General features: G+C 48.5%; 1 protein-coding gene across 4 annotated transcripts in view; it reads right to left on the reverse strand.

The window, feature by feature from the left end:
- Nucleotides 1-16,009, reverse strand: part of DHX32 (DEAH-box helicase 32 (putative)) — a 50,840-nt gene that overhangs the window by 19,603 nt on the left and 15,228 nt on the right. For all 4 annotated transcript variants that reach the window (XM_027063363.2, XM_027063361.2, XM_027063364.2 and 1 more), the window contains 2 exons: nt 5,130-5,323; nt 1,363-1,735 (listed from right to left, as the gene is read on the reverse strand). In XM_027063363.2, coding sequence (XP_026919164.1) covers nt 1,363-1,735; nt 5,130-5,323 — 567 coding nt within the window. The remainder of the gene's footprint in view (nt 1-1,362; nt 1,736-5,129; nt 5,324-16,009) is intronic.

Below are 16,009 nucleotides of genomic sequence, written 5' to 3' on the forward strand. Positions count from 1 at the left end.
CAGCGACGCAAATACGCAGGGCATTTCCCAGAAAACCTTCCAGGCGACAATGCCGTCCTGTTTAAAGCAGCACAGCAATCTGGCTGCTGGCACCATAAATCCCAACTTCATTTTCTACTTCACGTATTTCACTTTTTTTTTTTTTCAGGTTAAAAGTTAAAGGATAAGGAACTATAAACACTGAGGGCTCAAAGTCTCAGTTGAGTGTCAAAACACAGGACAGCCTGTGACGATGGGGATTAATTCACAGCAGGTTGAGGTGCTGAGCGAGCGGTTACAGACAACGGGAGGTACCCAATGCTCACCAACCCAAAATGTGTGAGGGCATTTCTACAATTTCCACTGTATCTCTTTAGGGGTGCCTGGGGGGCTCAGTCGGTGGAGCGTCCAACTTCAGTTAAGTGTCCAACTTCGGCTCAGGTCATGATCTCACAGTTCGTGGGTTCAAGCCCCGCGTCAGGCTCTGTGATGACAGCTCGGAGCCTGGAGCTTGTTTCAGATTCTGTGTCTCCCTCTCTCTCTCTGCTCCTCCCCTGCTCAAGCTCTGTCTCTTTCTCAAAAATAAATAAACATTAAAAACAAATTTTTTTTTAAGTAATAAAGTTTATTTGAGAGAGAGGCAGCATGAGTAGACGAGGGGCAGAGAGAGAAGGAGAGAGAATCCCAAGCAGCGCAGAGCCCCACGTGGGAGTCAAACTCAAAAAACCGTGAGATCATAACTTGATCCAAAACGAAGAGTTGGATGCTTCACGGACTGAGCCACGCAGGCGCCCCTCGGTGATACATTTCTAATTACTCTTTTGAAACCATATTTTCCAGAATCCATGTGAGATCTTTCTCATCCTTTTTTAAAAGGACCCCAGTGCAGGGAGAGAGTCCTCTGGGTGGGCTAGACATTATACTTTCCCGCTAACACTGCAGTGACGACTGGAGGGACATCTGTGGGATGGGTAGAGGCCTCGTCTCCGGCACACGGCCCTGGTCACACGGGAGACAGTGAGAGCATGACGGGAGTCGGCGTGCATCTTCCCTCCCGAGACCATCTGGGGCAGACGGACACTCGGCCTGAGCCTGGTGTCAGCGGGTCAGCTCTGGGGACCACGGGCTGGAGACCCCCAAGCCGCCCCCGGGGCCCTCTGTCCTCACCGCCTGGGACTGCAGAAGCACTTCCGTGCTCTCCTTCCAGAACACGTTTTGTTTACCCTGCCTGCGTGTCTTCTCAAGTATTTAAAACAGGCAAGCGTTTCAATGGCGACTCAGCAAACTGAAACCCGTACGTTAATTATTAACAGCCTCGCCACAGGGTCAAAAGGCTCCCCCCTAAGTAACCCAGCTCCGCCCTTAGGTCAGAATATTACTTACTTGTTCACAGGCCAGAAAGACCACAATGTCTCCCTTCTCACCAGACTGGTGAATTTCAAAGATAAGGCGTAAAATGGACTCAAAAGACTCCTTCTGGGCCCCGCTCAGGTACACAACCTCCACGGGGTGCTGCTTCTTCACTTCTATGAGAGGCACGTTTCCGTAGTAAGACATGAGTCTGCTGATCAGGTGAGGGGAGGAGTTAATTATAAGCTTCAGTTCGGGTCTCGCCATTAAAACGTCCTTAAGAAGGCCAAGTAACACATCCGTGGCAATGCTTCTTTCGTGGACGTCGTCTAAGATGATGACCCCGTAGCTACCCAGAAACGGACTGGACATCATCTCTCTCTGCAACATGCCGTCAGTGCAGTACCTACAAAGAAGAGGCGGTCAAGTTAGCGGCTCTTGGGAGACACCAGACGACGACTCCTGCCGCCACCACAAACGCCTTTGCCGTCCCCTAACTCACTCAGGAGTTAGTGTGATAGAATCACAAGTTACTACTGACTCTCGTCCAAAAGCAAGTTATTTAAATCTATGCCTCTCCCATCATGTCAGACGAATTATCTATCCCCTTCTCAGCAAATTCCCTCCTCTAAGCACCGATCTTCTAGGAAGAAATGTTCCCCGCCAGGAGGAGGCAGTGTGTGGGTTTTGTACATAACATCGAGGCTTAAATAAAAAGGGGAAGATGGGGATTTATTTAAAACTCCACTAGACTCAGCAAAGCCTGGCCTTCCAGATTATATAATGCTAAAGGAACACTAAGGCTCAATCCTAAAGCTATATGGACCTTCGATTTTCCCTATAGCACAGAGATCTACTTCCTACCTTGTGTTCATAAGATCGCATACACAGTGCTTAAAAAAGCACTGTTCTGATGACTATGTAAAAAATTATATATATATATATATATATATAGACACTGTTAAAGTTTCATCAAATGCAGTTTATATTTAAATTCCTAATACAAAACTCCTGAAGGCTAAAAATGAAATCTAGAAAAGTTTTATTAGTAGTTTCTGAAATTAAATATATTGAATTTGACCTTGAATGAAAATCTGAGTAATTCTTTTAAAACCTGTGTTCTAGAGGGTCCATATTTGAAATTTATGTGTCATTCTACAGAACATCTTCATACATAGTTCAGAAAGACTATTCTAGGTATATAATATTTAGGTATATCTACGGTTTCAAAAAGGGCCACCAAAAAAGCCTAAAGAAGAACTAAATTGTTACATATAACGTGGGTGAGGGGGGAAGACAGTGGTAGGCATAAAGATTGTATTTACTAAGTGTCTATTACCTACCTAAAAGATTAGATACTAAGGGGTTACAAACAAAGTGGAAAAGACCATACCAAATACAGGACCTTGCCTTCCATAATCGGTAGTTAACCTTAAACCCTCTCATTCAAATAGCCATTCACTCTGAGCTTATTAAAAATTATGGCTAGAATTAGATGTCTTGCCCCCGCAGCCCCCCTGTGAACAGGGAGAGCAGGCACCCCATCTCACGGACGGGGAAGCTTAAGCACAGAGAGGTTCGGTGGCTAGTGCGGGGCTCAGGTGAGCAAGTGGCAGAGACACGCATTTGACAGCCACGTCGCCTCCTTTTCAGAGCACGGAAAACCGAGGGGGAAAATGGGGGATTGCTTTCTTTGATCGGAGGGGGCTTTGCACTAGCTGTGGCCTCTTTGCTGCCACTCCCGCTCTGTTAGCCACAAATCAGAGTATCTGCTGACACCGCACCGGCTGGGGGCTGGGGGCCGGGGGAGGGGGTGGTCGTCAGGGTGGGAAAGAAAGAGCAGTCTCCCAGCAACAAGAAAAACTGCCAAGTGAGGATAAAAAGGCAATGTGAGGGCCGGGCCCCCCAGCAAAGGCAGCAAAAGGGGGCCAAAGCGGGACCCCAACTCCCATCCACCTCCGGGATACACCTGCAGTTCAGCCCCCCTGCAGCCGAGAGCTACTTTCCAGAAAGAATGCTACATGCACGTAAGAACGAAACAAATGTCAACATAAGTTGTAGTTCTTCGTGCGGCCGCCAGGATTGAATGCTTGGGGGGCGGGGGCTCTGCCTTACAATAATCCCCTAGAAGCTACGTCCCAACACATAATAGACGTTTAAACGGGGAGATGGGTCTTCCACCTGCTCTGACAACATTGTTCGATTTCTCCAAAATTATTTATCTCCATGGCTTTCTTAAAAAAAAAAAAAAAAACTTAATTAAATTTACACTTGATCCATAAAAGATAAAAATACTGTAATACTTCATTTTGGAAGTAACTGTAACCGAGAGTCCCTGCCAAAACGTTTCCAGATGGCATTAAAGATATAAAAATACATACATTAACTTTAGAATATAGTCAGAGCTGTCCTTTAGTTACTACCGCGAGCATGTGAAAGGCCACTTCAAAATGTGAAGGGTAAAGAATCAATCTGTCAAGGTCAGGGACCCTTTACTCTTTCTCGGGGACGTAGGTCCTGCCCTGTCTGCCACCGGCAGGGAGGTTTTTACCTATTTCATCTGTATCGTTTACAGACCATTTGCATCATAGAGTTTATGCCTAGGTACTAATTTGAGGCCCTGGCTATCAAAGCAGAAGGTGACGAGCCTATCTTCGAGAGGTTCAAGTCATAGCGCTGTTGACGGAAAGATCCCTCCTGGTTTAACACTAGCCTGACGCCCTGCGTCCTCTGTTTTTGAAGATAAACACTTGAGGGGAAGTGGCTCAGCACCACGCAAATGAGTCACACGGGCTTTCTGAACAGGAGAAGTCCCCAGACTCTTCCACTGGAGGATCAGGGCCCTCTGGCTGGCTCGGGGAGGGCACCGCTCCTTCCTTCCACTGGCAAACTTGCTGATGTGAGATGCTGGGGAGTCCGAGGAGGAGCACGCTGGGACCGCTGTCCCATACCACGGCACCGAGCACCGCGTGTGCCCCCTCCCTGCTGGGGCAGATCTTCTCCCCCCCCCCCCCCCCCGTGGGCCCCACAAAGGAGTTACAGGTGTGCAGATACACTGTTCCCAGCACACTGGTCTCCCCGGCCCTCGGAGCGTCCAGGCCGCGCCTAGCACGGCCGAAGCCCACGGGATGGCCAAGCAGCCTTGACCATGTCCTTGAGGTGCTGCTAACTACTTTCCACGTGGGCTGTGATGCAAAACTCCTTGAGCAACATGGCCTCAGGGGAGGGCTCTCCCCCCACTTATCCTTTCTCTTGTCCCTTTTCCTCTGTGTGCCAAGCCCTTGGAGCCCCCGGGGCAGAGGATATCTCCCGATAAGTAGAGATAAGAAGAGGTCCCCCTCTCGCAACTTGTGGTGGCTGCTGAGAAGACTCTCTGGAACCGGGGAGGCTCCGACAAGTGCGGCCCGGAGAACACCGGTCGAACCTGCCACGAGGAAGGCTGGAATCGAGGAGAGTCCGGCAAGCACCGAGCTTTCTAACTGACACTCCAGGAGCGGGAGGGAAGCCTTCCTGGAGGAGGTGACCCTTCGCGGCTGGAGGGAATCCGCCCCGCCCGGAAGAGGCGTGGGCATGCCAAGCACAGGGCGCGTGGGCACACAGAGAACCACACGGACTATGTCAACCCAGGTAACTGGTACCGACCCGTCCCGGGGAGGAGCTCGAGAAGCATACGCCGGATGGTCTCTGGGTCCAAACGAACAAGGTCGTGGCCGTCCCCCGCGGGTTACGGGGCGACGTGGGAGGAGTGGAGGCGGGGGCACAGCAGAGCGACCCCCCACCCCCCACCCCCCAACACCGACCTCAGGATGGTCTCGCTGGCGCAGCAGTTTTCAAAGGGGATCACGTAGCCGACTTCGTGCCCGATGTTAACGTCCATCTCGTCTGCCACCCGCAGGGCGAGCTGCACGGCGCTCTGGGGGCGGACCTGCGTGCACACCACGCCCCCGTGCTGGTAGCGGACGGACAGGCAGTACTCGGCGCACCACTGGGGAACCTTCAGCGGGGAAAGAGGACACGGGATCAGCCTCCTCCGGAAGGAACTCGCGCTCTCCTCCGCCAGGGAAACCGCGGGTCGTGCGGCGGGGCTGCAACGCACCCGGGTTAGGGACACTGAGGCACAGGGTGATTCCTGGAAAATCACTGAATAAAGTTAGGACCAAACACGAGGTTGCAGGGGCTGTGAGAGTCTGACCACTTCCAGATGGGGGGAGAAGAAAAAAAAAAAAAAACACAACATAAAAATCAAAGGCAAAGTTAAAAAACAAACACACACATTTTCAACCTCAGCTATGTTTCTGAAAAGACTAATTTTTCTTCCCGTTGCAAGAAAGCTCCATGAGACCTATGGCTTCTGGTATCGACTACTGTGTCTTAAGCAATGGAAATATTAAATAGCACCTCTGTGACTCCAAATTAAAGCATTTACATTTAAACCTAAATGGCCGTAACAAAATAACCAAATAAGCCTCAACATATCCCTGGTAAGAGAAGCTAACGTACACTAGCATTTATCATATACAATGTAAAATGAGCCCGGGGAGCTAGTCAACCACTCCATCCAGGTTTGGAAAGAGTCGATTCCGACGCTGCTGCTGAGTCATTTACACTAAAAATCCATCTACTGTATCAAGTTCGTTTGTGCGAGAATTAGTATACTAGAAAGTACCTGTTTCGGGGTGCCTGGGTGGCTCAGTCAGTTGAGCGTCCGACTTTGGCTCAGCTCATGATCTCGCGGTCTGTGAGTTCGAGCCCCACGTCGGGCTCTGTGCTGACAGCTCAGAACCTGGAACCTGCTTCGGATTCTGTGTCTCCCTCTCTCTCCCTGCCCCTCCCCCGCTCATGCTCTGTCTCTCTCTCTCTCTCTCTCTCTCCGTCAAAAATAATAAACATTAAAAAAAAATTTTATAAAAAAGAAAGTACCTGTTTCATCTGTACGCTATAACCTGAGGTGCTATCAATAAATAATACTTTGTTACATGTTTTTTTCTTCTTTTTAATGTTTATCTCTTTGAGAGCAAGGGAGCACCAGCAGGGGGAAGGGCGGAGAGAGAATCCCAGGCAGATTCCCCACTGTCAGCACAGAAATAACACAGGGCTCAAAACTTCTGAACCATGAGATCACGACCTGAGCTGAAAATCAAGAGTTGAATGCTTCACCGACTGAGCCACCCAGGTGCCCCGTGACATGTGTTTTTAAAACAGATCATTCTAAGAGTGTTTTTAATTTTTTTTTTAACATTTATTTAGTTTTGAGACAGAGAGAGAGAGAGAGCATGAGCAGGGGAGGGGCAGAGAGAGGGAGACACAGAATCTGAAACAGGCTCCAGGCTCTGAGCTGTCAGCACAGAGCCCGATGCGGGGCTCGAACTCACGGACCGCGAGATCATGACCCGAGCCGAAGTCGGACGCTCAACTGACCATCACCCAGGCGCCACTCTGAGAGTGTTTTTAAATAGCTCTAAGATCTTTAGAGGTTTTCACATGTTTAATTATTTTGAGGTTTGCTATTTACTAGACCCGTCATAGAACTCTTAGATTATAATCCTCACTGTAATTTGACACTCGGCCAGAAATCATCAGTACCTCCAAAATGAGCCAGTGCTGCGCACTGCAAATCCCTAAACGTCAACACTGCAAGTGTACTTCCTCCATTTAAGATAGGGGTCAGCCTTGTTAACAGGTTGAAACCTAATCAGTAATTAATGGGTTCAGTGCCCACTCTGTCCTATGGAAGATGAATGTTTAAGGTACCAGCCTCAGGAAATCTAGAATCAAGGCACACGAGGAAACAACAAGGCACTACAGGGGCCAAAGGCCAGCATTCCAGGTCTGGTTTGTTACTAGTTTGTTCTGGTTTTGTTTTGTAATCTCTACACCCAGTGTGGGGCTCAGACTCACGACCTCAAGATCGGGCATCGTGTACTCTTGCAACTGAGCCATCCAGGTGCCCCAGCTAGTTGGTTATTTGTAAGTCACAATTTCTCTAAGCTTCAGTTTCCTCTCCATAAAATGGGTTGCACAGAGGAATTACCCTTCAAGTCTAAGCTCCTGGGACGTTTTCTACACAATGCTTACTGTGCCCGTGCCCCCCAGAGGCAGAAGACCCCCTAGGGTGCTACCCAAGACCACACATGGCTCACACGTCCTGCAGCTCCTGGGCTGTTCCTGGTGTCCACCCACCCCGCTAGACCATGAGCCAGCCCTGGGAGACCACAGGCTGTCTCTCTTGGTCACCAAATAATTGCAAGTCATTTTACTCAATAAATTTTTGATGAATAAACAAATTCCTTATACTTTCCAAAAATATTTTATTTTTATTTATTAAAAAAATTTTTTTTTTGAAATAGAGAGAAGGCGAGGGGGGCAGAGGCAGAGAGAGACAAGGAGAGAGAATCCCAAGCTGGCTCTGCGCTGTCATCACAGAGCCCGAGGTGGGGCTCCATCCCATGAACCGTGAGATCGTGACCTGAGCTGAAATCACGAGTCGGATGCTTAACTGACTGAGCCACCCAGGTGCCCCCGAAATATTTCAAAAGCCCACGGTTCTGTATACTCTACCTTGAACTGCTCACCATCCCAGGTCACCTAAAAGGGAATTCACATAAAATTTTCTGTCTCCCTCATTCCCCAGCAAATAATTTTTAAGTCCCTACCAAACCCTTACTTTTTTTAAACCTGATTGCCTTCATGTCGGGATCCACTCTCCAGGTCGCTAGCTGAGACTCTACACAGCATTCTTGTGAAAACGTATTAAAACCATTTGTTTGAATTTTTGTGTCTCCATCAGACTGGAGAATCCTTAAGCTGGACATGTGTGGTTCATAATTTCCCCAATACTTAGCAGAGGACCTGACACATAATAGACATAATAAATATTTGGATGGATGGCTAGTTAAGGGTATCATCATAATAGAAGGACGGGAAAAGTCCTGGACTCAGAACTCAGCATGGGAGAGAAGTAATAAAACCAAGGGACGTTAACTGCAAAGGAAGCTTGAGCAGTACTCACTAGCAGACGAACTGCATAAGAAGAAACAAATATCCGGGGCAACTGGGTGGCTCAGTCGGTGAAGCGTCCGACTTCGGCTCAGGTCGTGATCTCACGGTTCGTGAGTTCGAGCCCCGCGTCGGGCTCTGTGCTGATAGCCTGGACTGCTTCGGATTCTGTGTCTCCCTCTCTCTCTGCCCCTCCCCTGCTCATGCTCTGTCTCTCCATAATAAATAAATGTTAAAAAATTAAAAAACAACAACAACAATAAAAAAGAGCGCAAGACTGACCACACACACACTGTGTTTAATGTAAGGACGTTTGCGGACACAGCCCAGTGACTAGATGAGCACAAGTCGTGGCTAATTGCAGGGAACCCCCTCAAACGTGGCTCTGACCGCGGACCACGCACAGCCCCCTCGGGAACAGCCACACGCAGGGAGCAGCAGTGAGCGATGGACACGCCGAGGGAAAGGAAACAGGGAATCATCTGGCCCGTTGTGTACAATTTCTCTGGTCCTACACACCTTCTGGATCACTCCAAGCCAGCTAGGGCTCATCGAAAGGTTTGGTGCCTTAGCAAATTGTGGACATTTCATGATTTCAAGGGACGCCAAGAAGACTGCTTCACAGGGCACGCCCGCCCGCCGCCCGCACCTACAATAAACCCCGTGCCATTCCTGCCCGGATTCTGATCCTCGGGAAGTGGCTTTGGCTTTGTCCTAATATACCTTAGCCTCTTACCAGCGAAGTATGCACCTGTTCGAGATTTCATTTCTCTCTTCCACTGTTTCTCTGTGGGAGAGAGTCCCCCTACCCCCCCCCCCCCCCCCCCCAGTATTAAGAACGTATCTAAGTTGCAAGTGCCAGAACTTGGAGCACTTAAGTACCCGCACCCTTCCATCCATCATTTGGCTTTACTCCTTCCAGAGAGAAACACTGAGTTCTAGGCCACTGTGTGCCTTAAGTATCCTTTTAGAACTTGGCATAAGCTGTGCAACCTGGTGAACAAAATAGGAAACTGCCCCTCTGACACATGAATAGAAGAAAATAAAATAAACCCATCTACAGATTGATCTGGGAGTGCGGGCAGTAGACAACACCCAAATTCATACATTTGGTCTAGAAACTCGCCCTACTAGAAATTATGACTGCAAATAGTTTCATTCTGAACTCACCGGACAACCGTTTCAAACTCCCTCAACCCAGGTTTTGAATGCCATTGCCCGGACTGCGTGACGTGCCACACGTGTGAAAGCCCGAGCCGGGAAGCACGTCTCTGTTCTGTCCCAGAGCCTGGCTGGGCCGCCTCTGGGCCGGGCGCGGTGGGCCATCAGTGCCGCAGTGCGCGGTGAGAACGTGCGTCCCCGGCTCTCGTCTCCTGCCTGCAAGGAGATCCCCGGGACGCTGGCCCAGGTGCAGCATGAGACTAGGTGAGGACTCAGAGTCCTCTGAGTAACCAGAGTCTAATCTACCTCAAGGCTCCATCAACGCAAGTTAGTACTGGACTTCTACGCTGTACAAAGTCACAAAGGGAAGAAAAGACACTCTGTATTCCAGGCAGCGGGCACGGAGGCCGGTGGCTGGACCTGGGAGAGCCGGGACCCGGGGTCCTCGGGGGGCCCGATCCGGCAGGCCCAGGACAGCAGCGGCAGTGGCATCCGTGTGCGGGCCCACGGCTGCCACTGTGGCGAGAAGACAGCCACGTGAATTACATCCGTGGAGCACCTGCTGTCCTTCCACCCACTGGCAGAGATGGTCTCACCTCATCGAATGGACACATGCAGAAATGAAGTGAGCCAGACACGGCTCTACCCCTGTTAATATAGCCTAGTCCCGAAGGCCTCCGAGCCCTCAGGTTATGTCACTCACCTGTCAGCGACAGCCTGGTTCCCCTTCTGCTCCGTAGGACCACGGAAGGCGCAGCCAGAGCCATGGCTCCGATCGCTCACTCTTATTCCGGTGCCAGAATCATAGGGACCCAGAGTTGAAAGGCACCTAGAGGACCTCCGATTCACCCCAAGGTATGCATCCCTACAGAAACATTCCCGCAAAGTGACCACCCCTGAGCACGCTCCTAAGGCCGCCCCAGGGGACCCACCATGTCGGGACACACTACTGAGCAGTGGGTCCCCCGCTGAATTAAATGTCACACGTCCCTGGATACCATAATTTGTATGTATCTCGACGGTGAGTGAACACATGTAGAATGAACCAGCAGAAAATGGTGGACAAGTTTGCTCAGTTACTGGGGTGGAGATGTTCTATACCATAGAGTTTCTGAATTTAGGTTAAATCTCAGGTACATCACGCTTACTCCCCTCACTAACTCGTCCACCTCCTGGGAAATTTCAGGACAAAAGCCAGAAAGCGAGAAGCAAAGAGAAGAGACAGTTCTAAAAATATTCCGTTCTCTGTCGGGCTTTTGCATAAAGCTGCCCCCAGAAAAGGCAATAGGAAAAGGTCCTATAAATGTATGAAAGGTTGTCCTATTTTTCCCTCGGGCAGTCACAAAATGCCAGCCGCACCGGAGAGAGATGGAACTTTTTGGACCCTGCAAAATGTCTGTGGTCCTCTTTAGAAGGCTTGGGTCTAAAGACAAACTCTTGTTTGAAAGGCTGAAACTCTGAGGAACCAGAAAATCATCTCGGAAGCTAACAAAAATAACCGGGCTGTTTCCAGACCGAGAAAACAACCGATGCTCCCGATACGTAATTTGGTTTGGAACAGGCCCACTTTCCCATCTATTTAGATTTCCCATGCTACTTAGATTTCTCTCACCCCGAAGATACACACCGACTTCCCGATGAACAGAAAACAAGCATTATTTGTGAAAACGGTTGAGAAGTCGAAGACAGCACGAGAGACCATTGCTAGCTATCGACGTACCATATTCCACGGTGTAGGGTGACAAGTCTTGCCTTTAGCGGTCGCAAATTCTAAAAGAAAACTCAGAGGGTATATATTTGGTGTTTTCCTAACCAAAAGAGCGGGCTAAAGCAACTCTGAAACTGCACGGAGCGTGCATTCCAGGACTGAACAAGTAACGATACCACGTATCGTGATCACGGGGCAGGTTCCTCAGGGTTAGAGAAGGGAGTTATTCAGAAGCAGCAAGGCGGGCCACAGCGAGCCCTGTGCTGTGCAACTGGCATCAGAGGCACCGGCACGAATTCATGGTTTTGGAGACTCGGAGAGACAGAGATAAAGACGGAAATACAAATGCAGAGAAAGAGAGCTACAGACAGAGAAACAGTTACAGGGGGAGACGGGGAGGTGGCACACATACCCACACACCTGCCTCCTAGCTCTGTTACCTGACGGGGCCTGGAAGCAACGACGAGCTGATGGCAACGCCACTTGGTGCCCAGATCTTGATTTCTAAGTACAGTTCTCCACCTAAAGGGACCAGGTCTCCCTGAGGAAAATGGCTGTTTCTTTTTTTTTTTTAATGTTTGTTTATTTTTGAGACACAGACAGAGCATGAGCGGGGGAGGGGCAGAGAGAGAGGGAGACACAGAATGCGAAGCGGGCTCCGGGCTCCGAGCCGTCGGCACGGAGCCCGATGCGGGGCTCGAACTCGCGGACCGCGAGATCGTGACCTGAGCCGAAGTCGGACGCTCCACCGACCGAGCCACCCAGGCGCCCCGAAAATGGCTATTTCTAAGACTGGAACAGGGAACACACTAGATGGGCCTGTCACGTGTTACGGGGCCAGAGAGCAAAGAAACGCGCCAAGAATGACGGGGACCGTCAGAAGGACGCAGAAGTCATCCCGCAGGCCACGTTGGGGACAATCCGCGCAACAAAATAAATGGGCTCGGTACCGAATAAGGAAAGAATACTTGAGCCCACACTGAAACGAATAAATGAGCAAATAAACAACGAAGAGGAAGTTTAGCTTTACAGAAGAATTCCGAATGCTAAACGTAGAAGGAATGTCAGAATTAGAAAAGTCACCACTTCGGTTGGCACCTGGCACCAGTGTCCTACTGTCAAAGAGTAATCTGAGGATAGTAACACCAGCAGGTGCACGTGTGACGAGAAGCGTACTTTACGTGGTCTCAAATTGCCTCCTGTATCTTTTACTTCCATTTTTTTAAATGTTTTTATTTATTTTTGAGACAGAGAGAGACAGAGCATGAGCAGGGGAGGGGCAGAGAGAGAGGGAGACACAGAATCCGAAGCAGGCTCCAGGCTCCGAGCTGTCCGCACAGAGCCTGATGTGGGGCTCGAACCCATGGACTGTGAGATCATGACCTGAGCCGAAGTCGGCTGCTCAACCAACTGAGCCACCCAGGCGCCCCACTTTCATTTTTTTTAAGTGAAACACTGACTTTTTAAAAATTCCATTGTGTAAAAACTCTTGAAAATATCTCACAGAAGACTTCTGCAAAATGCTCGTCACAACACTTGGGAAAAGCAAAACCCCGGAAGCAACCCAAATGCCCATCATCAGGAGAAAGGATATATAAACTGCAGTAGATTCAGGCAAGGGGCTACCCTCAAAGGGAAAAACAAATGAAGCCCAGCCATAAAGCATCAGGATCATTTGTGGTTCTCAAAGCTCAGTTTTGAGACTGCCAGCATCACCCGCAGGTTTGTTAACCATGCCAGCTCCCCTTCCCCCACCTATTGGACTAGAAACTGAGGCCGGTCAGGAGGGTGGGAAATGGCAGGTGGGTTTTAGGAAGCCTCCAGGTGAGTCTGATAGGCTCAAGTTAGAGAGCCACTGTTGTGGATGAATGTCAGTAACACCTGGGCAGGATGGGCTGGTGTCAGAGCACAATAATATGTCCCTTTACAAGTGAAACCTGGGGACACCTGGGTGGCTCAGTCAGTTAAGCGTCCGACTTCGGCTCAGGTCACGATCTCGCGGTCCGTGAGTTCGAGCCCCGCGTCGGGCTCTGTGCTGATGGCTCGGAGCCTGGAGCCCACTTCGGATGCTGTGTCTCCCTCTCTCTCTGCCCCTCCCCCACCTGTGTTCTGTCTCTTTCAAAAATAAATAAATCTAAAAAAAAGTGAAAACTGGCTAACCAGGATAACAGTGCTCATAACCAAAAAATATGGTAAGTCTATAAAAAGAAAAGCAAGAAATAATGAATCCAAGTTACTCCGTGGAGGAAAGAGAGTAAAATATGGGGAAGGCAGCCTCTGAGAACGACGGTGTTTTACTTCTTCAATTAGGCAGTGGGTACGAGAACCTCCTCACATCTCTTTTTTTTTTCTGTTTTATTTATTTTTGAGAGAGCGAGCAAGCAGGGGAGGGGCAGAGAGAGCGGAGGACAGAGGATCGGAAGCAGGCTCCGTGCTGATAGCAGAGAGCTCGATGCGGGGCTCAAACTCACCAACTGTGAGACCACGACCTGAGCTGCAGTCAGACGCTCAACCGACAGAGCCCCCCAGGCGCCCCGCATCTCCCCACCTCCTCAAGGATGGGGAATGATGGTGACTTTACAGCGAAGCACAAGACAGCCACCACCCTACCGAGGCACCAAACTTCATTAGCATCAGGGACAGAACCGTTATGCCTCCACAGAGGCTGCACCGAGGAGGCTGCCACAGCACCTCCACGGTCTTCTTGCCGCAAACGCACAACTGGAATTTAATCCTAAGGAAACATCAGACAGACGCCGGCTGAGGGATGTCCTACAAGACACTCTTCCAAAATGTCAAGGTCAGGAAGGACAAGGAAAACCTGAGCCCTTTCAGACTATAGGTGGTTAAAGAGAAATGACCATTGAGTGCAATGTACTTTGGATTCTAGACCGGAAAAATGTTTTTTTTTTTATAAAGGACATTAAAAAAAAGGAGGTGAGAGAGGGAGGGAGCCAAACCGTAAGAGACTCTTAAAAACTGAGAACAAACTGAGGGTTGATGGGGGGTGGGAGGGAGGGGAGGGCGGGTGATGGGCATTGAGGAGGGCACCTGTTGGGATGAGCCCTGGGTGTTGTATGGAAACCAATTTGACAATAAATTTCATATTTAAAAAAAACAAATAAATAAAAATAAAGGACATCAGTGGGAAAATCGATGAGATTTGAAAGTCTGTAAACTAGAGCATCATGAAATGTCAATTTCACATTCCTGACTTGGATCATTACAGTGCGGCTGTGCTCTGTTTTTGGTAAATATTTGCTGAAAGATTTGGAGGCAAAGGGCCTCGTATCATCAACGTTTGAAGGGTTCAGAATAAAAACTGTGCGTGTCTGTAGGTGTGTATGTGTGTGTGAGTGTGTGTGTAGGTGTGGGTGTGTATGGGAAGAGAGAGAATGGTAAAGCAAATGTGGTGAAATATTAACATCTGGGGAAGCTAGGTAAACAACATGTGGAAAATCCTTGTCCTATTTTTGCAAACTTATTCTAAAAATCTGAATTATTGCAAAAGAACAACTTTAAATCATTTTTCAATTTTTTTAACGTTTATTTCTTTTGAGAGAGAGAGACAGAGAAAGAGGGAGACAGAGGATCAGAAGCAGGCTCTGTGCAGAGCCCGATGCGGGGCTCGAACTCACCCTGAGAACTGTGAGATCATGACCTGAGCCGAAACCAAGAGTCAGCCGCTTAACCAACTGAGCCACCCAGGTGCCCCCAATTTTAAATAATGTTCAACTTGCCATTTGTCCACAGTAACCAGGAATATTATTTCAGCAGGAGCTTCTTGCCGACATGCCAAAAGCATTCATTGTAACAACGACTCACCCTAACGAGTAACAGTTCATAGCAAACCCTTGACATTGGCAGCTAAGTGAAAGAAGAACCACCTCTTGTCCAGCCTTCCTCCCTTCAAGTTAGAACAAGTAAGCCCCAAAGGTAACAAACAACCTGAATGTGGCACTGTACTGTAGAAAGTCCTCTTATAATTCCAACTCAGAAAAGTATGTGACATTAGTTAGACAAATTGTCCAATCCCTCTGGGCCACTGTCAGATCATCTTTATGGTCTATTTTAATTCTCATTTTTCATAAGAATCCATGCATGAATTTTATAACAGAAATATTGCTTGCTTTATAATTTAAAGGTAAAATATAGATGCCACTAAAATCAGATCTAGAAGTTCAAGCAGAACAGCGGCCTGGACATTATACATTTTTCATGAGCTATTTACCCTGATCGATCCCGAAATGTATGACCTCAGGCCAGGATGATACGTGACCACTTCCTTATTTCTCATAGTCTGGAAAACAAAAATTTTCTTGTGCTGTTGGATTTCTGGAGCTTAACCAGCTGCACCAACAAGCATGTCCAAATGCCTCGATCATCAGACTGCTGGACATGTAAACAGAGCAATCAACCCCCAAGTCTATGACAAGCAAATGACATTGATCTCATCTTTTAAAATATGTAATGAAACAATTTGAATGGATTTTTATCTACCATTCTAGAGAAAATGTTGTGGTACGCTAAACACAATCAACACCCGTATATAATTAACTGTTATTCAGCTGGCTTTAATAAATAAAACTAGGTAAGTCACAACTGCTGTGTCTGAATTGCTAACGCTTTGTTTTGTTTTGTTTTGTTTACATTGCAATCCAGGCCTATCTCCAGAAACAAGAAAAATCCCAAATACAAAATCTAGCAGCACAGCTACAGGAACTAGAAGCAGAACAACAAAGAAACCCCAAACCCGGCAGAAGAAGAGAAATAATGAAGATCAGAGCAGAAATTAGCAATACAGAACTCAAAAGA

The sequence above is a fragment of the Acinonyx jubatus genome, chromosome D2, assembly GCF_027475565.1.
Source record: "Acinonyx jubatus isolate Ajub_Pintada_27869175 chromosome D2, VMU_Ajub_asm_v1.0, whole genome shotgun sequence".
NCBI lineage: Eukaryota > Metazoa > Chordata > Mammalia > Carnivora > Felidae > Acinonyx > Acinonyx jubatus.